This window comes from Moschus berezovskii, chromosome 12 (genome assembly GCF_049115385.1).
Source record: "Moschus berezovskii isolate FMDL1 chromosome 12, NW_MosBer_1.0, whole genome shotgun sequence".
Lineage (NCBI taxonomy): Eukaryota > Metazoa > Chordata > Mammalia > Artiodactyla > Moschidae > Moschus > Moschus berezovskii.
Window position 1 is genome coordinate 56,116,309 of NC_142471.1, and position 26,159 is coordinate 56,142,467.

At 38.1% G+C, this 26,159-nt stretch overlaps 1 protein-coding gene across 1 annotated transcript; it reads left to right on the forward strand.

The window, feature by feature from the left end:
* Nucleotides 1-4,061: 4,061 nt before the first annotated feature.
* LIPF (lipase F, gastric type) lies at nucleotides 4,062-16,776 on the forward strand. The gene is made up of 10 exons (XM_055425944.2): nucleotides 4,062-4,072; nucleotides 5,446-5,554; nucleotides 5,764-5,881; nucleotides 6,628-6,826; nucleotides 7,912-8,021; nucleotides 10,219-10,355; nucleotides 12,970-13,116; nucleotides 14,299-14,370; nucleotides 14,782-14,853; nucleotides 16,422-16,776. The coding sequence occupies exons 2-10, from the start codon at nucleotides 5,453-5,455 to the stop codon at nucleotides 16,668-16,670; spliced, it is 1,206 nt and encodes a 401-aa protein (XP_055281919.1). The 5' UTR covers nucleotides 4,062-4,072; nucleotides 5,446-5,452; the 3' UTR covers nucleotides 16,671-16,776.
* Nucleotides 16,777-26,159: the final 9,383 nt, after the last annotated feature.

The window sequence follows — 26,159 nt, forward strand, 5'->3', positions numbered from 1 at the left end:
GGAAATCAACCCTGAATACTCATGAGAAGGACTGATGCTGAACCTGAAACTCTAGTATTTGGTCACCTGATGCCAATACCTGACTCATTGGAAAATTCCCTGATGCTGGGAAAGATCGAGGGTAGAAGGAAAAGAGGGCATCAGAGGATCAAATGGCTGGATGACGTCACCAATGCAATGGATATAAACTTGGGCAAACTTTGGGAGATGGTGAGGAACAGGGAGGCCTGGGGTGCTGCAGCCTATGGGGTCACAAAGAGTCAGACATGACTAGGTGACTGAACAACAACAGCTAGTGGATATGGTGGTCCAGTCTCATTCTTTTGCATGTGACTGTCCAGTTTTTCCAACACCATTTATTGAAGACAGTCTCTTTTTTTCTGCTTACATTGTTGGCTCTCTTGTGATGAATTAACTGACCATAGATGTGCACATTTTTATCTGGGTTCTCAATTCTCTTCCATTGATCTATGTGTTTCTTCTTATGTAAGTATCATACTGTTTTGGCTACTATAGCTTTGAAATATAGTTTGAAATCAGAAACTGAGATGCTTTGTTCTTCTTTCTCAAGATTCCTTTGGCTCTTTGTGATCTTTAAATTTTAGGATTGTGTGCTCTATTTCTATTAAAAAACATTGATATTGGAATTTTGATAGGACTTGCATTGGACCTATGTATTACTTTAGGTAAGATGAAAAGTTTATATTAATTCTTTCTGTCATGAGTGAAAAATATCTCTACATTTATTTGTGTCTTCTTCAGTATCTTTCGTTAATGTCTTACAGTTTTCAGTGTGCAAGTATTTCACCTCATTATTGCTGTTCAGTTGCTAAGTTGTGTCCAAATCTTTGTGACCCCATGAACTATTGGCCACCAGCTTGCTCTGTCCATGTGATTCTCCAGGAAAGAATACAGAGGTGGGTTGCTATTTCCTTCTCCTTGTTTACATTTATTTTAGGTATTTTCTCCTTTTTGATGCAATAATAAGAAGGATTGGTTCTTTCATCTATATTTCTCAGAGTTCATTTTTAGTGAATAGAAATGCAATAGACTTCTGTATATTGACTTTGTGTCCTGAAACTCTACAGAATTTGTTTTTTAATTTTCCTTGATGGAGTCCTTAGGATTTTCCATGTTTAATATGTCATCTGCAAATAGGGAAAATTTTACTTTTTCCTTATTATTTGGATTTCTTTTTCTTTTTTTCATTCCACAGAATGACTTGAGACTCATCCATGTTTGCTCACTTTTATCACTGAGTAGAATTCCATTGAATGGATATAGAAATAGTTTGTTTATGACACTGTCTTGGTGAGAGTATCTTTATGATAACTTAAGTCAAATCAGGAAGAAATATTCCAACTTTGATTTTTTTTCTTCTATTTTCTTTGAATATTCTAGATACCTTGCTTTTTATATTAATTTTATTGTCAGCTTGTCAACTTTTACCAAAAATTTGATAAAATATTTTTCTGGAATCTATTGAATATATAGAAAAATTTGAGATAGTTGACATCTTAATAATACTAAGATAATATCAGCATCAAGGAAATATAAAATGTTCTTCTTTTTTGTTCCCCTGTTTAACAACTAAAAATTAATATCCATCATAAACAAGAAAATCTCTTTGGGAGTTGTAGAATTCATCACATCATTACAAGAGACCCAAGAAAAGTCTAACCCACCTCTATATGGGCTGTCGAACCAGCAGAAGCCTTTGAAACTATAGCTGTTGTTCAATCACTAACACAACTATTCACAGCTGCAATTGAGAAAACCTGCGGGATGCTGATGTGGATCAGCACCTAATGATGAGAAAAACTTTATAGAAGTCCAGCCATCTGGAAGAGATTCTAGCACATCACTGGAGAAAAAAATTACAAGTTTTAAAGCACTGGGGAAGATCCTGGTGTACCAGTGCTGTACTGTTCACATACAATTTTCTTAAGATGGTAGTGAAGTGAAAGTCGTTCAGTTGTGTCCGACTTTTGCCACTCCATGGACTATACAGTCCATGGAATTCTCTAGGCCAAAATACTGGAGTGGATAGCCTTTCCCTTCTCCAGGGGATCTTCCAAACTCAGGGATTGAACCCAGGTCTCCTGCATTGCAGGTGGATTCTTTACCAACTGAGCACAAGGGAAGTCCTCAAGATGGTAGAATTCATATTAAATGTTCAAAATACAATAAAATAACATCTCAATACATAAATAAATAAAATTTCATTCTGTTTACATGTGAAATATTTGGCATTGATTATTTCTTAATTTAGGCAAAAACAACTATGAAAAGCTTGTGATAAAAATTATTTTGCTCTCAAATTTTGAAAATTATTCCAGTGGGACATACTGACTTGTTTTAATATAAATGTGATTCTTTATGAGTTAAAGTGTTCCTACCCAAGTGTGGGAGAAGACTTGATAATTGCTAGGATTAAGAAAACCCAAAGAACAAGGAAGCAGGAGGCAGAATTTCAGCAGGTGATAAATCAAAAAGAATGAATCTCCAAGGATGTTTTGGAACTATATCCTTTTGCGGGTTTACCGCTTATGTAATACTTGACTTGCTATTTGGCAAATATTGGAGTTCGCTGGAATGTGCAGTGACTGTACATTTTTGGAAAAGGTCACCCAAAACATACACATGTACACCTATCTATAACTATAACTATATATATATATAGACACAGAGTGAGAGAGAGAAGGACAAAGAGAGTTAGGTTTTTCATTTACCTTCAAGAAACTAGAAGGCATTCAGTTTGGTGACAGTGAGTATGACTCTCTGGTGTTATAAAGTTTATTTAATATACTTCAAAAGTAATGTATCTATATGTGAAATTTATTTCTACCTTAAAAAATATAATTTTCCATTGAACTTTTAAACCTCAATTATATGTATATAGTTTTTTTTCTAGGAGATTGCTTCTTTTTCTTCTTCTTTGGGGCTTGATTTCATGATTTGGGAAAAAGAAAGAACAAGTAATGCTCTGATTGTGTAACAGGAACAGGCCATATGTCCACTGGGCTCTATCTCCTCACTATGCAGTTTCTAACTTTAAATAAAACTTGACTGACTTTCAAATCAACAAGGGTAGAATGGTACTCTACTCACAATCTCTATGAGAAGCAGTAGGAGTTTGGAAAAACATTGTTTTTATTAACAATGTTTGTGAGGTCTTCTGGAAAAATTCACTTATTTGAGCAATTCAAATTATATTCAAGGAATGTCTAGTGTTTATAGTTACCAAAAACGACCAGCTTAGGTTCCTCACAGTCACCAGTCTTGATATCCTATGGACGTCTTTCTCTTTGGTTCTCTCCCTCTCATCTCTAATTGTTTCCTTCCCTCTGCCTTCTCTCCTAGGCTACCTCTACCATTAAAACCTGAAAGCTTTGAATTGAGCTTTATACAGCCTTGGTCAAAAGAACATACACAAATTCATCTCTTTAGGAAAAAATAACCCTAATAAACCTTGAAGAGATTCATGTAGTGAATGAGATAGAATATGTATTTTAATTTTTGATAAAAGATAAGGGACATAGGTAGCTCTTAAGAATAGTAGTGTCAGTCATTTTTAATTTTATTTTAACTGTTAATACATATATGATTTCTAATAAGTGAAAGTCACTCAGTTATGTCTGATTCTTTGTGACCCCATGGACAATACAGCCCATGGAATTCTTCAGGCCAGAATACTGGAATGGGTAGCCTTTCCCTTCTCCAGGGAATCTTCCCAACCCACAGATTGAACCCAGGTCTCCCCCATTACAGGCTGATTCTTTACCAGCAGAGCCACAGGGGAATCCCACTTATTAGAAATCACTAATGGAGCTAACAAAGAGTTAGGTCTGAAAAGTACTACTAATAGCATGATTAATTTTCATTTATTGAACAGCAAATCCTTATGGAGCCAAGGTCTGAGCAGGATGCTCTATAGCTACCTTGTTACCCAGCCATCCTTTAGTTTGACGAAGTCTAAAGCCTTAGTTTAACTATGGGATTTTAAGAGCAAGCAAGCAAACCCTGAGTCGACCTGAAGTGTAAGAGACTGAGAAGTGCATGGACGGTACAGGTCAGAGAGAAAGTAGAAAGAGTTGGTACTACTGAACTATCACTAGGTTGGAAGTTCCTTGAAGACAGAGAACATGCCATTCCTTCATGTATTCCTTGGGCTACTATTTTTTTTTTTTTTTTTTTGGTCAAATGATCATGTCAAGTTTCTAGCAGAAGACTGCAGCTGTGGAAACTACAGACATGTTTGGATATGTTGTATTTGAACAGAGCGTAGGGGAAAATACTAAGTCTGAAACTGAAAAAATTACATGATTGCAAATGGAACACAATGGAGCAATTGCAAGGTAGGGGTGGGAGCAGAGTTATGTTAGTTCAGGGATCCCTTGGGAAAAGTATTCATGAGGAAAGGGGAAGAGTTCATGTCGATCTTTACAACAGGAATGGAGGGGAATCAGGACACCTGAAATTAAAAATAGAGCAGTGGTTATTGATTGTCATATTTACCATGTGAGGTACAGAGGGTGAACAAAAGAGTTATTAAGTGGGTCACCTTTGAATCCAGATATTTTAGAACAATAATATAAAAATTTATCTGTATTGTTTGAGTAACATTTGGGCTGCCATTTTGAGGGGATTAAAGCAAGTTTTCACATACAAAACAGACAGACTTCCTTGTTTTATTCAAGTTTCAAGAAAGACAACCATTCTGAGTATTAGCTTTCTCTTCCTTTTCTGACAGATGGTTTACCATTTTCCTAGGGCTGCTAGAGCAAAGTACCACAAGTGGGTTGCTTAAATAACAGAAAATTATTATCTTACATTTGTGGAATCTATAAATCTAAAATCAAGGTGTTTGAAGGGCTATGCTCCCTCTGGAACATATAAAGAAATCTTTCAATGTCTCTTCCTAGGTTTTGGTAGTTTTCCAGTAATCTCTTTTGCCCTTTGGATTCCATTCTCACTGCCTTCAAATGGCCATCTTCTTAGAAGAAGACCATTCATATGGGATTAAGGGTTCACCCTACTCCTGGATGGCCTCATCTTAACTTAAATTTCATCTGTAATAACTCTACTTCCAAATGCAGTGACATTCAGAGGTATTGAGCACTTCAATATATATATTTTGGGGATGTCAGTGGGAGAACAACTCAAACCATAACATATGGTAAATAGCAAATATCTACAAGGTAAGTTGATGAAAGGTCCTTTGGAAAACTAGAATCATGCACAAAACTGAATAAATTACCAGAATAGTAGGAGTATTGTAAAAATCTTCTAACTGACAAAGTGATGAGAAGCAGGAGAATGATATGACAGATAAGGTAGTAAGTGAAAAATATGTGAAGAAAAGAGCAAGGCAGCTCAATATCATGACTTCATGTTATATTGTAATATTTACCACATGATGCAATAAGTTTTTTCCCCTAATAGGTTGAAAATGTGGTGGCTACTTGTAACAATGTGTTTAATCCACATGTCTGGAAGTGCATTTTGTTTCCTCGGAAAAATTGCTGAGAACCCTGAAGCCAGTATGAATGTTGTAAGTTATTAATATCACTAATATTTTAAAAACATTTCCAAAGATATTGATGCTATTTGCTCTCATTAATTCTTTTAAAATATCTTTTGTTATAAAGCTTGAAAGATTTCTTTACATAATATATGCTAACAATCAAAGAGAAGTTTTATGATAGGAATCATAAAAGTGGCCCAGTAAACTCATGAAGCTTTTTTTTCTTCTCCATTCAGAGTCAGATGATTTCCTACTGGGGCTACCCAAGTGAGATGCATAAAGTTATAACTGCGGATGGTTATATCCTTCAGGTCTATCGGATTCCTCATGGAAAAAACAATGCTCATCATTTAGGTAGGACAGGTTGCTGTTCAGTCACTAAGTTGTGCGCTACTCTTTTGCAACCCCGTGGACTGTAGCCTGCCCGGGTCCTCTGTCCGTGGATTATCCTGGCAAGAATACTGAAGTGGGTTGCCACTTCCCTCTCCAGGGGATCTTCCCAACCCAGGAACCAAACCCACACCTCCTGTGTTGGCAGGCAGATTCTCTACCGCTCTGTCACCAGGGAAGCTTGGGGGGACTGGAATGAGGGGAAAAGATGAGTGTCTCGAATCTTGAATCAAATACGTTCCAGTCAAATGTATTCTAATTCTAGAATATGAGTTTAAGTTACTCACAGGAAAAAACAATCCTTGAACCACCTTGGACTTCTGAGATTAAGCTGAGGGTCTGAGTGATACCAGATTTACATTGGCTTCTATGATGTGAAGCACACTGGCCCACGATTTTAGTTTGTTGTGCTGGGTGGGAACTCAGAGTCCCTGAATAGCAGACCCACTTAATTAACATGCTGAATTTCTTTATAATATAATTTTTCAATAGCTTTTTGAGTTTAATTGGCATACAACCAACTGCACACAATTTAAAGTATACAGGTGCACACATTTTGTCATCTGAGAAAATATCATGCCAGTTAAGATAACAATTTTAAACATATTCACCTCACCAAGCAAACTTATTTAATTCTGGTCTTCCTATATTCATGTTTATCTGAGAATAAGGAGTGAGTTTATAAATTTTTGAATAATTTTCTTCCTTAGGTCAGAGACCTGTTGTGTTTCTGCAGCATGGCCTTCTTGCATCAGCCACAAACTGGATTTCCAACCTGCCCAACAACAGCCTGGGCTTCCTCCTGGCAGATGCTGGTTATGACGTGTGGCTGGGGAACAGCAGAGGAAATACCTGGGCCCAGGAACATTTATACTATTCACCAGACTCCCCTGAATTCTGGGCTTTCAGGTAAAGAAAGGGAGAATTAAAAATAAATATTGCGTTAAAAATCATCAATATTCACTGCTTCCAATCCAGTCGTATCTTAACAAGTCACACTTCAAGTAGGAGAAGGAAGTCCTTTGATTCTAATCTATCTTTAGATTTTTCATTCACCTCATTCCAAGGGTAGTTTTCCTCCCAACTGTGATCCCAGTGCCCACTATTACAAGATTCCCTGAATGTGTTTTTCCACAAGGATTGAGCAAAATGAGTAAACAAGGAAATTTGTTGCCCTAGCAATATCTAAAAGAACATTCACATGGATTTAAACCCAGCTGGGGTTCATGGACAATATCTCTCATCAGCATTAATGAAGTGGAGGGGGAGACAATGAAATTCAGACACCATGGAGAGATTGTCAAAGATTTTTCTCTTACTGGCCTTCTTGTGCCTTATTTCTGGGAATTACTAGTGGAAGTGGAGAGTAGTAGAGAAGTTGGTTGATGGAGCTGAGGCACAAAAGTGCTCTAAAACTTCTAGCAGCTGAAAGGAAGCTCATCTGTCCCGAGTGTAGTGAGAAAGGGGAAGACCAAGAGGAGAGGAGACTAGAGATGCTGACAAGTCGGGATCAGGGTGGGCTGTGTGGGTCACAGTGAGGGCCTTGGAGCTCATTCTAAGTGTAATGAGAAGCCTCTGGAAAGTTTTAATAGGGGAGGGGCACAGCCTGTTCTCATTTTCAAAAAATTATTCTGGATGACTTGTAAAGAATAAAATAGAGAAATTATTCATATTACATAGTAGTGGAACACTAAATACAAGTCATTATTAAATCTGACAGTCAGGTTCAGGGATGGAAGTAGTCCCCAACTACAAATACTATGGTGTTTCAAATTGAATCAAATTGCAGCTATCATGCTGTGCTTTCGAAATAACGTCAGCTCTTTAAAGCAGTCACTCCCAAAGAGCCCCTGACACTCAAAATAGTCTATAAGCAGCAATATTTAAAGCATCCAGTTTTCTATTTTTCAAAGGAAGCTTTAGCTTAAATAGGTTTGACTTATGGAAATTATAACAAAGATGTGTATTTAGTTTATTTTGTCTTTTTCTTGCAGCTTTGATGAAATGGCTGAATATGACCTTCCATCCACAATTGATTTCATCTTAAAGAGAACAGGACAGGAGAAGCTACACTATGTCGGCCATTCCCAAGGCACCACCATTGGTAGGTAAAAGCAATTAGCAAATAGTGTAGTTCATATAGATCGTTTTCCGGTGATTGTGCAGGCATGTTCGTCTTCATGCTTGCTAATTGCTTTCCATTCATTATACAATGCAATGTCTACAAACAGCCCACTGATATAAGGCCATTATTATTCCTATTGCATGTATAGGCAAGCTAAATAGTGGGTGAAGAAATAGTTTCTGTAAGATAACATAGTTATTACAGGTAGGGTAGCTCTGATGCCAGGTCAAGCAATCTGACATCCTAACCAATGCTCTGAAACTTTGTACCACATGGTCTCTGGTCTCAGTTCATTTCAACCCTATTTATGGCTCTCATATAACATATCCTAAGGATACAGAAAAAAAGTAAATAGTTTAAAATCTCTGTCTTTTTACTACTAATACTCTAGCAGGTGGAGGCAGAGAAAATGATAAGTAAAATACATACGATGCTAGATAATGGTAGCATTTTCCTATGAAGAGAAAAAGAAATCAGGGAGTCAGATTGGGGAGTATCAGAGGGGTGCTTATGACTGACTCCTATGCTTTTATACAGAACATGTTGAACATAGCTTAACCTTTTCTCAATGATACAGGGTTATAAAATTATTGCATTTAGCTGAAGATTTATTGAGGTAAATAGAAATGCTTGTCCTGAGAGAAAATAACTCCAAGCTACCGCTCTTTGGAGTATTTAAATTTTGAACATTTCCATTCTTCTTAGTCACCAGTGGACAGTTTGTCATAAATTTCAGGAAGTTGTTTCTGCCTTCTAAATTATATCTACCTGTCAATCTGCTGTGTGCATGAAGTTTAGTTAAGTATCCTTGATAGAACTGCATCTACAATGGGATTAAGCTTGCTTTGAGAAGCTACCTGTCCCGACCCTATATGGACCTACGGACACCCACTCAGTGTCAGCTACTAATACTCTAGCAGGAGAAGACTGACTCTCCTTGAGAATGATTCCTGCTTACTCTGAGTGACCTGCTAGCTCTTATCTTCAGAGTTAGGAAGCCAGATAAAGAACTCCTTAACAAACACAGTACTGTTGGAAACACTGTTGGAAACAGTGTTCTTCTTCCAGTGGGATCAGGCTGGATATTACTGAGTTGCATAAACCTGAAAAGTTTTTTTTTTGCTTTATTTAAGTTTTGCACATCTGAAAAGTTTTGTTTCAAGCTGTTCTTAAGTCGAGTCAACATGTCATTATTAATAGTAAGGAGAGATTGTCCTATGAAATTCAACTGGAAAGAATTTAAGTTAATATTCTTTGATTAGAACCCAGTCTATTTATATGGTACTGTTCATGAAAACAATTTAAAGCAGATAGGGGCTGAGAATATTGTATACAGATATTGGAATTATCTCAGCTACTCATTTGTTAAGCATTACTATGTGACTAGTTCCTGGTAAATATTTCACATGATTCAACTTAATTATTCCCTAAACAACGTAAGGAAGTGTTCATTATTATACCCATTTTTAGATGAGGAAACTAAAACTTTTAGAGTTTAGGTCTCTTTGCCAAGGTCACAAAGCTGATAAACCACAGAACTAAGTTTCAAACTTTGTTTCAACACATTTCATATTTGTGCTTTAACCTTTCCACTTGTATACCTTATTCATGTTAAATGTTAATTATTTCATTGTTATGAGATCATTTTAAGCTGAACCAAGCCTGCTATCATATAAATTATAACACTTTTATTACCATGTGACTATTCTAAAGTTGGCCTGTTTTCAAAAGTCAGATTAGAGAGTTAAATGTAACTTTTTGAAAAGTTCTAACCTCATGTCCAGGACTTCCCAGGTAGCTCAGTGGTAAAAAATATGCCTGCCAAATGGGAGATGTGAGTTAGATCCCTGGGTTGGGAAAATCCCATGAGAAGGAAATGGCAGCCCACTCCAGTACTCTTGCTAGGGAAATCTGATGGATGGAGGAGCCTGGCAGGCCCCAGTACATTGGGTCGCAAGAGTCAGACACAACTTAGCAACTAAACAACAACAGCAAACCTCATGTCCCCAGACAGAATCTATGAAAATAAAATATGCTAAAATCTGACCATTTTGTTGATTTCAGGTTGTGCCAGATGGCACCCTTAGTAAGTCCATAGTAATGATGTCCTACTTGTAAAACACATACACACACACACACATCCCTACCTTTACAAATATTCCTTGTTCTGTTTCAGGTTTTATCGCCTTTTCTACCAATCCCACACTGGCTGAAAAAATCAAAGTCTTCTATGCATTAGCCCCAGTTGCCACAGTGAAGTACACCCAAAGCCTGTTTAACAAACTTACACGTATTCCTCTCTTCCTCTTCAAGGTATGTGATTCCCTTTAACTGGATCTAAGATATTGAATTGTTTGTGGATTTCAAAGTGATAGAAAGAGAACAAACACCCGGTGGACAATCATGTTTATATCCAAGAATGGAAATGAATGCGTTCATATTATATCTTGAATAGCACTGACCATGTTTGAATCCCCATTATAGTTTAGGAGATCCCCACTTTTTTTAATTCTCCATTTCTTTGTGTGCTAGCAACACCCAGGAGTGTGTTTGCTCCATGATGGCTGTGTGTTCACCAAGTATCCACACAAGTCTTCAAGGCTGTGTTTCCACCCTCAGCCTGGGGAAGAGGAGCTAAAAGCAACACAAAAGAATCAATAAAATACCTCAACTACCTAGTCCATGAAAAGTGGGAAGAGGAAGAACAGGAAAGAAAGGGAAGGGAAATGAAAAGGAGAGAAAGGGTAAGATAGTGGTGAAGTAAAGCAAGAACTTGGAGACCCCTCATCAAATACCCTTGGTTTTCCAAGTCTTATTCCTAAGAAGTCTTTTCTCTTTAAATGGGGATTTCATAGGGCAGTAGAATAGATTTCAATAAACTGTAGATATTATGTAGGCATATATGTTAGGAAATTAATAACCTTTTCTTTATCCAAAGTTTAGTCACGAGCTTCTCCCACCCACTGAAACCAACACACACACACTCACACAGACACTCCTTTAGAACAGTTTGCCTCAGGCTAAAAATTTAATGAGGGCATTTTCTTCTATGGTTGTGTGCTATTCATTTTTCTTTTTCACTCAGGTGTGTGCTGTTTATTTGTTTCTCACTAAACTAACACAGATGTCTAAAACCTAAAAGATTTTTACTTGCAAATATATTTGTAAAACTTTTACTCAAAATGTAAAATTGTGTGATGACCCTGAATATATTTACTGGCTGCACTGATTCAGAACATGTTTACTTTTCACTTGTACTCAGAATTTCTGACAGGCAGTGTAGAGAGGGATTTAAAAAAGAAAAAAAAGCATTAGACCTTAAGTCAAAATCTTGAGGCTTGGATCAGGATTCTAGCTGCAATCCAGTTCTCACCAGACCAAGACCCTGACTATTTATTAGCCTTCTATTCTCCTGTATAAAATGGGGATGACATAGTACAAACTACCAGTAATAAATAAATAAGTCACAAGGATATGCAGATGCTGATTGCAGCCATGAAATTAAAAGACGCTTGCTCCTTGGAAGGAAAGTTATGACCAACCTTGATAGTATATTAAAAAGCAGAGACATTACTTTGCCAACCAAGGTCCGTCTAGTCAAGGCAATGGTTTTTCCCGTGGTCATGTATGGATGTGAGAGTTGGACTGTGAAGAAGGCTGACTGCCGAAGAATCGATGCTTTTGAACTGTGGTGTTGGAGAAGACTCTTGAGAGTCCCTTATACTGCAAGGAGATCCAACCAGTCCATTCTAGAGGAGATCAATCCTAGATGTTCATTGGAGGGACTGATGCTAAAGCTGAAACTCCAATACTTTGGCCACCTCATGCGACGAGTTGACTCACTGGAAAAGACTCTGATGCTGGGAAAGGTTGGGGGCGGGAGGAGAAGGGGACGACCGAGAATGAGATGGCTGGATGGCATCACCGACTCTGTGGACATGAGTTTGAGTGAAGTCCGGGAGTTGGTGATGGACAGGGAGGCCTGGCGTGCTGTGATTCATGGGGTCGCGGAGAGTCGGACACGACTGAGCGACTGAACTGAACTGAACTGAACTGAAGGATAAAATGTCCAGCAGAGAGAAAATGGTCAATACTTTAAAAAGCTTTGAAGTGAAGTCGCTCAGTTGTGTCTGACTCTTTGCAACCCCGTGGACTGTAGCCTACCAGGCTCCTCCGTCCATGGGATTCTCCAGGCAAGAGTACTGGAGTGGGTTGCCATTTCCTTCTCCAGGGATCTTCCCAACCCAGGGATCGAACCCGGGTCTCCTGCGTTGGAGGCAGACGCTTTAACCTCTGAACCACCAGCTTTGCATGTGTATAATTTAGAAACTTTGTGTGTAATTTTGAAAATATGGAGTCACTACCTCATATAACTGAAACTATTATAAGTCAACTATACGTCAATAAAAAATGAATTAAATAAAATGGGGGTAACAAAGTTTCAACCTTCCTCAAGAACAATGAGGGTGAGTCCTTTCAATTATTAAGCTACCAAACCTCTTTCTTTTTAATGTTTTCATGAAAATATGGCTTGAGGTCATCCTTTTCCCTGCTGACTTTTTGTCACTTATTGCTGAAATCACACATCTTGGAACTTAGTTTTGATATTCTACAATGTTGTTTTATGATTTAATCCCGTAGCTCCTATTACCCCAACTAGACTGTACCTCTTTATGCATTACACTTTTCATCAGCCAGCACAGTTCTCAATGCAGCACTAAATACTCAGTATTCATATCTGCCCTGTCCATTCCACATCTTTATCATGGGGATTCAATGAGAGAAAGTATTTAAACATCCTAAGACATCATATAGAAATATTGAAATAGACATTATAATGTCTATTTCTGCAGTAAACTAGACAAATTAAGAAGTCTTTTCTGCAGCTTATTATTTCCAAATCTGTAATGATGATTTTATTTTTCAGATTATATTTGGTAACAAAATGTTCTACCCACACAATTTTTTGGAACAATTTCTTGGTGTTGAAGTGTGCTCCCGTGAGACACTGGATGTCCTTTGCAAGAATGCCTTGTTTGCCATTACTGGAGTTGACAATAAAAACTTCAACATGGTTTGTATGCCCTGAAATTTCTATTCTGATTATTTTGAGCAACACTCTTGATTCTTTGTCTTATCATCACTTAGGAATGGTACTTTATTAGAACCAGGAGTCACTTCAAAATTCTGTCCAATATGCAGATAAGCCCAAGAGAAATCACGAGTCATGGCTCCTAGTTTTGTTGCCTCCAGGTTCCTTCCATCACCTCATTGTGCCCTGAAGTAAACAGTTTGTAGAAAAAACAAAAACAGAAAACTCGCTACTCACTTCTGATCACCTGAAAATTGGTGTGACATTTAAATTCTGTGAGATGAGGTATTGAACCATGTTGTCAGGTTCCTCTGTAGGGAAAATATGTCTAGATAGTGGATAAATATTATTTAAAATATTTTAATGCTGTTAGTCAACCTTATACACTTTACAAAACTTCTTTCAGAGCAACTCTTTATGTAAGATCTTGTCCATACTCTTTACCTTCTATTTCATTTGCTTTGCACCAAGTGGATGTTTAAAAACACATACAACATAATGCAGTATTGCAAAGAAGTTAAAAATGTGGATTCAGGTTAAAAGCATAATTCAGATCCTACCTTTGCAACACACTTGAACTCCTTCACTTTGATTCCTTATCCACGAAATGAGTCATTGTGAAGATTAAATGAACTAACATATGTGAAGTATGTACTGTGCTCAGTCATGTCCAATTCTTTGCAGTCCTGTGGACTGTAGCCCACCAAGTTCCTCTGTCCATAGAATCTCCCAGGCAAGAATACTGGAGTGGGTTGCCACTTTGTACCCCAGGGGATCTTCCTGACCCAGGGATTGAACCTGTGTCTTGTGTCTCCTGCACTGACAGGCAGATTCTTTACCATTAGTGCCACCTGGGAAGCCCCAACATATGTAGATCATGGAACAAAACAATCTAGCTCATAGTATATCATATTTTTCATGTTTTGTATTATCCGTTGACAACTATTCTCACTCAAAATTGTTTAGTTTGTTATACATCCTTGAAATTAGCCCATATAATCAGTTTGCAAGCCATAAAGTGATGTACAACTCTTTTGCTCATATCCTGCCAGTAATGTTGCTGGTAAAACTTGATATGGATCAGAATAATTTAAGTCTCAGGTGTTTTCAAGAAGCTGAACATACATCTCAGTGTGTGTGTGTGCTTATGTTCTTGCTTTCTAGAGTCGCTTAGATGTGTATATAGCGCATAATCCAGCAGGAACGTCTGTTCAAAACACCCTCCACTGGAGACAGGTATCATTTCAAGCTGATAAAACTTTCTTGTGACCTAAACCATCACCAATTTACCTAAAGCAAAGTCTTAAAATAGGCTGTCAAAGGTTCCTAGAAGGGGATTTTTCTGGAATGGGACTGCCAGGTGAAATTATCAATCCATGTGAATGAAAATCCTATAAAATAGATGCTTTGGGTAGCAAGAAATAAATGATTTTCATGACTTGAGTGGCAAGAAGATTTATGTCAAGCAGAGCTGCATTTAAACTTGAATAAACAGTTCTCTAGGATTAATAGTCTTTATTCTTGGAATGAGAAAAAAAATAATATTTAAATTAAAAGTAAACTACTTGGAAATGTTGGTGTGTTATTATTCACATAGCCAAGTGATTTTTTTAAAATATCTTAGTGTTTTTAATTTCTCTCTGTTAGGCTGTTAAGTCTGGGAAATTCCAAGCTTTTGACTGGGGAACCCCATATCAGAACCTAGTGCATTATAATCAGGTAAGCTTCTTAAGTAGCGGTTATTCACATTTTGAAAGACAAAGATATAAAAGGTTAAAGATGAAATTGCGATAGCTTTACGTGTATTTTCCAAAGTTAAGTTGTTGTCCAGACCTCAGAAGTCTGTCTAATGCCACAAGGGGTGATAAGTTCTGGAAGTTTCTTACTGCAGCCGTGTGCTACTTTGAGGACAGCTGAATGAGCACAGACACTGGAGATAAAGGCTCAGGGGAAGGATCGGAAACCAGCAGCACCTCAGATGCTGCCTTTGTCCTGGGCTCTTAACACTAGCAACCAGAGACTCCATCCGGGGCGGGGAAGTGGGTGAAACACCCACTCCCAACTCCATGCTCCCTGCAACCAAGCCAAACACAACTCAGGATGGTTTCCACTAACTGGGGAAGTGATGATAATTTAAGATCCAGAAACTGGTCCTGGAAAACACTTCTAGCAGTGGCATGTGAGTGAAGAAAAGTGGGTTTATTCTCATGGATATTCTCCACACTTTTCCCTTCTATCCAACATATAAAGGAGCATAATAAAGTATTAAAATACTATGAAAAATACATATAATAAAACATTTCTTTGTAAATTGGCTATTACATAAGGGTAAAGAAATTTTAATGTATTCAATCAGAATTCTTGAGAATATCATCTTTAAAAACTAACAAAGTTCTCTGTGAACAGAGGGAAAATTAGTAGTGATTTTCTTGTCCCATTGGTCTGCTTTATGAATGTCCTTAAAATCTGTGTGAATGGTGATTATGTCAAAATAACAAATGGGGCTACTGATAGATTTTCTAAGAATTTGAACCTATATTTAGTAAAAATCAGGCAAGTATTTAAAATACAGCTCATTTAACCAACTGACTACCTTGCCAATGACTATACTGGGGAGTCAGACAAAGTAAAAATAAATGACTCAGGTCATTTTGAGAAGCTTATACCTTTACAGTGTTTAAATTCTTATGATTTAATTATGAAACTGGGTCATGACTCTTGTAACAACAAGGATGGACCTTGACAATATTATGCTAAATGAAATAAGTTATTCATACACAGATAAATATTATATGATCTCACTTAAATGTGGAATCTAAAACATAAAAAAACTGGAATTAATAGATATAGAAAATAGATGGGTGGTTGCTAGAGGCATGGGCAAAATGGATTAAGGTGGTCAAAAAGTGTGAACATCCAGTCATAAAATAAGCAAGACCTGGAGATGCAATTACAGTGTGGAGACTATAGTTACTAATACTGCACTGTACATTTGAAACTTGCCAAGACAGTCAATCTTAAAAGTTCTCTCTCTCGCTGTCTCTGTCTCTCTCTATAAATATATGTAAAACTACACACGGCGGTAGATGTTAACTAGATTTTTGTTGTCATCATTTCACAATGTATACATGTGTGGAATCATTGCTGTGCACCTGCAACAAATATAATGTCATATATAAATTATGTCTCCATTTTTAAAGTGATATCTGATTTACCCACTGAATACGTATTGAGTTTAAAGTGCATTTACTTACGAAAATTCTGATTCTTTTCCTCTTGTGTTTTAGCCCACACCTCCCATCTACAATCTAACAGCCATGAATGTCCCAATTGCAGTATGGAGTGGTGGCAATGACCTGTTGGCTGACCCTCAGGATGTTGACCTTTTGCTTTCAAAACTCTCTAATCTCATTTACCACAAAGAAATTCCAAATTACAATCACTTGGACTTTATCTGGGCAATGGATGCACCTCAAGAAGTTTACAATGAAATTGTTTCTTTGTTGGAAATAGACAAAAAGCAGTTCTGGATTTAGAGAATTATTCATTTACTTTTTCCAAAATAGTTTCTTCTCTCCCACATGATTTCTGTACTGTTTAAAATGCAATGCTTCTTTCTGTAATATTCACTTTCAAAATATATTAGCATCAACAAACTTTTCATTGGTCATTTTTAATTGAAAAAAATGCTTAATTTATATTTTCCCTTGGAAATGTATCTAGAAACTCTTGAGAGACTGTGATCTCAGGGAGGTGAAACTTCTCTTCCAATCCTCCCATTCGGGTTTCTTCTAAACTCCCGGGAGACAATGAACCTTGAATCATCAGTGTTGCCAAGAGACAGTCCTGGGGTTGACTATTGATGCCTCTTCAGCGCACTTGGAGACTGAGTAGATTGTTTTCTATCGTCTTCTGTTGCTAAAGCTTAGTCTCTTCATTTGTGCAGTGGGGATATCACTTGCTCTTTTGACTGTTACACTCGATGAAAAGGCAAAGTAGACTGTAAGTTGAATTGAGGTCAGCTCACTTTCCCTTTCGAGGGAGAAAAGAACACAGGTAGGTTAGGAAGCAACTGGCAACCCCAGTTCAGGAAGTTGGGAGGTAAAGGATTTCTTAACCTCAATATTGTTGGCATTTTGGGACAGGTTTATTTTTATTGTCCTGGGCATTCTAGGATAATTAGCACCATCCCTAGGTTCTATTCACCAGATGCCTTGAGTACACACCCTCTCTGAGTTGTGCTTCATATATACCTCTTATTTTGCACCATCATATTGTTGCTCACATTCCCCTACAAAATTTGGTCTAATTTATGTTGGGGTTACAAGTCTGTATTCATATTCTGTGTATAACTCACAGGAAGACCAATATATCTGAATTGTGTTGTGATCTAAAACTTATTAGATATGATGCAATTCATATTTTTAAAAATCAAGATAATCTAAAATTAAAAGATGCTAAACATTACCTAGTTTAATCCCCATTATTTTCCAAGTGAGGATATTAAAGGTCATAAAGGTTGAGCACTTTAATAGAGGATATATGATTGGCATTGTCAGAGCTGAAATCCACATATTCTAGTTCAAATACTCTTCTGCACAAAGTTAATTACACAGCTCTGTTGCATTTTCAAATTAAATATTTCTAGAGTTATCTAAAGGGGAAATGTGACAAGGTGATGCTTAGGATTTTATAAAGTATTACTCAGAGTATTATTGGATATCTGAGTTACTAGACTCTATATAGACATACAGTAAGGGAAAAATGCCAGTTGAATGGGAGTTTTCTCTGCTAGTGTGAAAGAAGGTAGAAGTAGCTAAGTAGATGTTAGAAGGAGGGAGAAGGAATAGAGGTAAGAAAAAAGTAAAGAATGGAAAATATTAGAAGACACAGGAAAGGATGTGTGCCTTCAGATGCAAAACTCATCTGCTTTGCTGTCTCAGCTGGTCACTTTTGCAGCCCCATTCAAAGAAAGCAGATCACAAAAGCCATGTATAATCTAAACCAAACAGAAAAAATTATTTCAGGCATACAAGGAGGATGCCACTCTAGAATTTCCTTTTTGAAAATAGCACTTAGGGAAACAAATTAAAATATAGATGAGAACTATCTGCTTAGATAATCCACCCTAAGTAGTTTTAAGATGGGTTGCTCATAATAACAGTGAATCCAAAACCTCATCAAAGATATCAAATTATACTGAAATAAACTATAAACAAGTCAACTACATATGACAGGTTGGGAACATAGCAAGGTCTACAGTAAATATGGATCTGTATTTCAACCTCAAAGCATTGTGAGGATTTCTATATTCATTTTGAACAACTATCTATTGACTGTCTTCTCTGTGCCAGAGAGTTTAATATAATTAATGCATGATCCATGATAGCACTCAACTAACATGACCCATTATAGCTTTTATAACTCCAAGGCACTACGTATTAAGATCATTTTGTTGTTGTTATTAAATACCAGCTTTAAAAATCTTAGCTTTAAGCTGGACTAACGTACTTAGTCAGAGAAGGCAATGGCAAGCCACTCCAGTACTCTTGCCTAGAAAATCCCATGGATGGAGGAGCCTGGTAGGCTGCAGTCCATGGGGTCGCTAAGGGTCGGACACGACTGAGCGACTTCACTTTCACTTTTCACTTTCACACATTGGAGAAGGAAATGGCAACCCACTCCAGTGTTCTTGCCTGGAGAGTCCCAGGGACGGGGGAGCCTGGTGGGCTTCCGTCTATGGGGTCACACAGAGTTGGACACGACTGAAGTGACGCAGCAGCAGCAGCAACCTACTTAGTGAGAAGTTGATAGAAGAGTCAACATTAAGTGTACTGTCTGCTGAACAGCAGACTCATGACCTTCACACTTCTCTTGATCCTCAAGGCCCATAGGGATAATGTGAAGGCAGACCTAGATGAACACTGGATGTACAGTATATCTATGTCACAGTGAGGATTCCTATGCTTAGGAAACCCCCAAACTTATGGAGGGAGGCAGTGAGCAAACCTATCTCCCTGACACCAAGAGAGATATTTTCTTTATCATATTGGTCAAGAACCAACCTGCCTTCTACCTTGGAGAGAGCTATCACGGCTGTCTTTCAGAGCTCTTGGCTATACAAATATCCTTGAAAAAAAAATCTAGGAAAAAACTAATCTGAGAAGTGCAGAAATATCCTGGAAAATATTCTTTCAGTGTCAACATTAGGGTACATCACAATCAATTGAAAGGCTTTACAAACACAAATTGCCAGGACTAACCCCCAGTGTTTCTGACTCAGTAGGTCTGGGATGAGTCTAAAAATGTCTTTTTCTAACAATTTCCCAGGTGACACTGATGCTGCTAGTCAAAAATACTTGAGAATCTCTGTTCTATGTCTATTAAAAAGATGGCATTTTGTGGTGTTGCTTGTTTCTTTTGATTTACTTTCCTTTGGCTATACTTTAAAATCGGAAACTCACATTTATAAACTGCCTACATCTATTGTAACCTATTCATTGAATCTGATAAGTAATGTATCTCTCAGTTCAGTTCAGTTACTCAATCTTTGTGACCCCATGGGCTGCATCACACCAGGCCTCCCTGTCCCTCACCACTGAGTTTGAGTTTACTCAAACTCAATCCACTGAGTTGGTGAAGTCATCCAACGTTCTCATCCTCTGTTGTCCCCTTCTCCTCCTGCCTTCAATCTTTCCCAGCATCTGGATCTTTCTAAATGAGTCAGTTCTTTGCATCAGGTAGCCAAAGAATTGGAATTTCAGCTTCAGCATCAGTCCTTCCAATGAACACTCAGGACTGATTTCCTTTAGGATGGACTGGTTGGATCTCCTTGCAGTCCAAGGGACTCTCAAGAGTCTTCTCCAACACCACAGTTCAAAAGCATCTATTCTTCGGTGCTCAGCTTTCTTTATAGTCCAATTCTCACATCCATACATGACTACTGGAAAAACCATAGGTTTGACTAGATGGATCTTTGTTGGCAAAGAAATGTCTCCGCTTTTTAATATGCTATCTAAGTTGGTCATAACTTTTTCTCGCAAGGAGCAAGGATCTTTTAATATCATGGCTGCAGTCACCATCTACAGTGATTTTGGAGCCCCCCCATAATAAAGTCCGTCCTTGTTTCCACTGTTTCCCCATCTATTTCCATGAAGGGATGGGACCAGATGGCATGATCTTGGTTTTCTGAAAGCTGAGCTTTAAGCCAACTTTTTCACTCTCCTCTTTCACTTTCATCAAGAGGCTCCTTAGTTTTCTTTTTTTTTCACTTTCTGCCGTAAAGGTGGTGTCATCTGCATATCTGAGGTTATTGATATTTCTTGCGGCAAATTTGATTCCAGCTTGTGCTTCATCCAGCCCAGCATTTCTCATGATGTACTCTGCATATAAATTAAATAAGCAAGCAGGGTGACAATATACAGCCTTGATGTACTCCTTTCCCTATTTGGAACCACTCTGTTGTTCCCTGTCCAGTTCTAACTGTTGCTTCCTGACCTGCATACACATTTCTCAGGAGGCAGGTCAAGTGGTCTGGTGTTTCCATCTCTTTCAAAATTTTCCAAAGTTTCTTGTGATCCACACAGTCGAAGGCTTTGGTATAGTCAATAATACAGAAGTAAAAGTTTTTCTGGAATTCTCTTGCTTCTTCTATGATCCAACAGATGTTGGCAATTTGATCTCTGGTTCCTCTGCCTTTTCTAAATCCAGCTTGAACATCTGGAAGTTCACAGTTCATGTACTGTTGAAGCCTGGCTTGGAGAATTTTGAGCATTACTTTTCTAGTGCGTGAGATGACTGCAATTGTGCAGTAGTCTGAACATTCTTTGGCATTGCCTGTCTTTGGGATTGGAATGAAAACTGAACATTTCCAGTCCTGTGGCAGTTGCTCAGTTCTCCTAATTTGCTGGCATATTGAATGCTGCATTTTCACAGCATCATCTTTTAGGATTTGAAATAGCTCAACTGGAATTCCATCACCTCCACTAGCTTTGTTCGTAGAGATGCTTCCTAAGGCCCACTTGACTTCGAATTCCAGGATGTCTGGCTCTAGGTGAGTGATCACACCATCGTGATTATCTGGGTCATGAAGACATTTTTTTGTACAGTTCTTCTGTGTATTCTTGTCACCTCATCTTAACACCTTCTGCTTCTCTTAGATCCATACCATTTCTGTCCTGTATTGTGCCCATCTTTGCATGAAATGTTCCCTTGGTATCTCTAATTTTCTTAAAGAGGTCTCTAGTCTTTCCCATTCTATTGTTTACCTCTATTTCTTTGCACTGATCACTGAGGAAAGCTTTCTTATCTCTCCTTGTTTTTATTTGTAACTCTCCATTCAAATGGGTATATCTTTCCTTTTCTCCTTTGCTTTTGGCTTCTCTTCTTTCACAGCTATTTGTGAGGCCTCCTCAGGCAACCATTTTGCCTTTTTGAATTTCTTTTTCTTGGAGATGGTCTTGATCCCTGCCTCCTGTACAATGCCATGAACCTCCATCCATAGCTCTTCAGGCACTCTGTCTATCAGATCTAATCCCTTGAGTCTATTTCTCACTTCCACTGTATAATCATAAGAGATTTGATTTAGGTCATACATGAATGGTCTAATGGTTTTCCTTACTTTCTTCAATTTAAGTCTGAATTTACCAGTAAGGAGTTCATGATCTGAGCCACTGTCAGCTCTAAGTCTTATTTTTGCTGACTGTATAGAGCTTCTCCATCTTTGACTACAAAGAATATAATTAGTCTTTTTTTGGTATTGATCATCTGGTGATGTCCATGTGCAGAGTCTTCTCTTCTGTTGTTGGAAGAGCATGTTTGCATGACCAGTTTAATAGACTAATCTCTATTAGTCTTTGCCCTGCTTACTTCTGTACTCCAAGGTGAAGAACCAGGCAAATGTTTCTTAACTTCCTACTTTTGCCTTCCAGTCTCCTATAATGAAAAGCACATCTTTTTGGGGTGTTAGTTCTAGAAGGTCTTGTAGGTCTTCATAGAACCATTCAACTTCAGCTTCTTCAGCATTACTGGTGGGGGCATAGACTTGGATTATTGTGATATTAAATGGTTTGCCTTGGAAACGAACAGAAATCATACTGTCATTTTTGAAACTGCATCCAAGTACTGCATTTCAGACTCTTTTGTTGACTATGATGGCTACTCCATTTCTTCTAAGGGATTCTTGCCCACAGTAGTAGATATAATGGTCCTCTGAATTAAATTCACCCATTCCAGTCCGTTTTAGTTCACTGATTCCTAAAATGTCGCTGTTCACTCTTGCCATCTCCTGTTTGACCATTTCCAGTTTGCCTTGATTCATGGACCTAACATTCCATGTTCCTATGCAATTTTTCTCTTTTCAGCATTGGACTTTATTTCCATCAACAGTCACATCCACAACTCATCGTTGTTTCTCCATTGACTCTGTGTCTTCAAACTTTCTGGAGTAATTTCTCCAGTGATCTCCAGTAGCACATTGGGCACCTACTGACCTGGGGAGTTCATCTTTCAGTGTCCTATATTTTTGCTTTTTCATACTATTCATAGGGTTCTCAAGGCAAGAATACTGAAGTGGTTTGCCATTCCCTTCTCCACTGGACCATGTTTTGTCAGAACTCTCCACCATGACCTGTCCGTCTTGGGTGGCCCTACCCAGCATGACTCATAGATTCATTTGAGTTAGACAAGGCTGTGGTCCATGTGCTCAGAATGGCTAGTTTTTGCTCTTAAATCAGGTCATACACATTTTATCAATTGATAATGCTTATTCTCATTGCGGCTTCCCAGGAGGCGCTAGTCGTAAAGAATCCACCTGCTAGGACAGGAAATGTAAGAGATGCAGGTTTGATCCCCGAGTCTGTAAGATCCCCTGGAAGAGAGCAAGGTGATACACTCCAGTGTTCCTGCCCAGAGAATCTCACAGACAGATAAGCCTGGCAGCCTATAGTCCATAAGGTCTCAAAGAATCGGACATCACTGAAGCAACTTAGCGCATACACACACATGCACTTTCTCATTTTATGTAGTATATTTGAAGAGGGAAGGTTAAATTTGTACATAATCTCCTGCTCATTCTGCCTCTGTAACTCAGCTTGCTTCTAGGAAAGTCTGGATCATGTAGGTCACGTAGTCTCAGAAAGTAGGTACTTACAATATTAGGAATTGGAACCTATCTCACCCACCCTTGTCCTACTCTGCAATTGCCCAGCCCCTGCAAACCTGCTTAATCATGCCTGTCCATGTAAAGGTCAGGCATCCCCCTTCCCAATAAGACTGCTGTTCCCACACGCTCGAAACCGCTTGGTTTAAACCAGCCTATTAACAGCTAGTGTTGCCCACTATAGTATGTCGATAAAAACTCTGAAACCCCTTTGTTTGGGGCTCAAAGCTTGGAGTGTTAACTACTCTGGGCCTGCCAGCATTATAAACCTGAGTTCAATTCTCCAAGTGTGGTGCTTGGTTTCTCGATTACTAGTTTCTGCAACATATTAAGACCCTGTGTAAAAATTGTGGAAAACTTATCTCAAAAATAGGAATTGAGTCCTAGAGAAGTTCAAAAAACATAAGATAGGGAAAACAAGCACTTTGCTAAGTTCTTTATAATGACATCACAATTCCCACAAAAATATTACAAACTTGACATTATAGCAATTTTAAAAAGTAGGATGCAGAGGATAAATTCCTTGTGAAAAATCTCTCAGAAAATAGTGGAAAGGAAAGTTTAACTCAGTTTTATCTGACTTGAAAACTCGAGTTTGTTTACTATTCCACAGCACCAGTTCCAGGCCTCAGATCAAATCCTAATACAAAACATCTTTCATATGACCGCATGCTAAACTACATTTTTACCTCTATTATGGCTCTTACCACTTTGTTTTTGTACAGGGTGTATGTTTGATGTATTTTAATCATGTCTGTGTTTATAAAGTCTGTAAATTCAGGGAACCCAGTTTGCTTCTTTTTATATCTTTTATGTGTGAAACAGGCAGACGCATAGGAGCTTTTGTTTAATAAATGAAGCTTACTATTCTGTGTGTTTGTAATTAATGCCTTTACTAATTTTGCATAACAAAGAATTGAACAATAAATAATTATTATCCATAGCCAATTTTGCTGTATTTATATCCCACCACACCAGGAATAGATTGTTTTAAAGCAAACTTCTAGACATCATATCATTTCACCTGGAAATAAAGACAATTTAAAAATACAACCACAATATAAACATCACACCTAGACACCAAGCAGATCAAAAAGTCCTCAATGCTATCAAATATCCAGGCAATGTTCACATTTCCATAATTGTCTCATAAATGTGTTTTTTACAATTAGCTTGTTCTAATCAGAACATAAACACTTCCATATGTTGTATTTGGTTTATAGATTATCTCAAGACTCTATTTATTCCAGTTCTTCCTGTTTTCTCATTTCTTTCTTGCCATATATTTATTCTTCAGTCCCATATATTATACCATATAGTTTTCAATTCCAGTAATACAGTCTATCCTTGAGAACACTTTATATTAATTTTTTTTAACCAAGTGCATTTCTTTTCCTCTCAAAAAATAAAGGTATAACCAATTTATAATCCTGTTTTGTTTTTTAATGTTTCTATTTTTTCCCCAAAATGGCCACATAAGCTCAATCTAGGAAAGGAAAGAAAGGAAAAGTCACTCAGTCATGTCTGACTCTTTGCAACCTCATGGACTGTAACCTGCCAGGCTCCTCCATCCATGAGATTTTCCAGGCAAGAATACTGGAGTGGGCTGCCATTTCCCTTTCCAGAGCTCAATTTAAAGAAGTGATATATTCCTATTAGAATTATACTCCCTAATCCATTTTTTTCTTTTTTTTTTTAATTGGAGGCTAATTACTTTATAATATTGTATTGGTTTTGCCATACATTGACATGAATCTACCCCGGGTGTACATGTGTTCCCCATCTTGAAGCCCCCTCCCACCTCCTTCCCCATATCATCCCTCTGGGTCATCCCAGTGCACCAGCCCCTAGCATCCTGTAACATGCATCAAACCTGGACTGGCGATTCGTTTCATATATGATAATATACATGTTTCAATGCCATTCTCCCAAATCATCCCACCCTCGCCCTCTACCACAGAGTCCAAAAGACTGCTCTATTCATCAGTGTCTCTTTTGATGTCTCACATACAGGGTCCTTGTTACCATCTTTCTAAATTCCATATATATGTGTTAGTATTGGTGTTTGTATTGGTGTTAGTATTCGTGTTTTTCTTTCTGGCTTACTTCACTCTGTATAATAGGCTCCAGTTTCATCCACCTCATTAGAACTGATTCAAATGTATTCTTTTTAATGGCTAAGTAATACTCCATTGCATATATGTACCACAGCTTTCTTATCCATTTGTCTGCAGATGGACATCTAGGCTGCTTCCATGTCCTGGCTATTATAAACAGTGCTACAATGAACACTGGAGTACATGTGTCTCTTTCAATTCTGGTTTCCTCAGTGTGTATGCCCAGGAGTGATCCTAATCCATTTTAATCATCTTTTCCTACCATATAACTACAGTAGTATCAGGATCCCATCTTCAGCCTCACACTGTTTAATGCTTCAGTTCAGTTCAGTTCAGTCGCTCAGTCGTGTCCGACTCTCTGCGACCCCATGAATCACAGCACGCCAGGCCTTCCTGTCCATCACCAACTCCCGGAGTTCACTCAAACTCATGTCCACAGAGTCGGTGATGCCATCCAGCCATCTCATTCTCGGTCGTCCCCTTCTCCTCCCGCCTCCAACCTTTCCCAGCATCAGAGTCTTTTCCAGTGAGTCAACTCATCGCATGAGGTGGCCAAAGTATTGCACTTTCAGCTTTAGCATCAGTCCCTCCAATGAACATCCAGGATTGATCTCCTTTAGAATGGACTGGTTGGATCTCCTTGCAGTATAAGGGACTCTCAAGAGTCTTCTCCAACACCACAGTTCAAAAGCATCAAATCTTGGGTGATCAGCTTTCTTCACAGTCCAACTCTCACATCCATACATGAC

What these genes read in the sequence shown, in the direction of transcription:
- LIPF (XM_055425944.2), top strand. Translation starts at nt 5,453, where the DNA reads ATGTGGTGGCTACTTGTAACAATGTGTTTAATCCACATGTCTGGAAGT. An exon ending in CTGAAGCCAGTATGAATGTT is followed by an intron (nt 5,555 to 5,763) that starts GTAAGTTATTAA and finishes TTCTCCATTCAG; the next exon opens with AGTCAGATGATTTCCTACTG. An exon ending in CCTGAATTCTGGGCTTTCAG is followed by an intron (nt 6,827 to 7,911) that starts GTAAAGAAAGGG and finishes TTTTTCTTGCAG; the next exon opens with CTTTGATGAAATGGCTGAAT.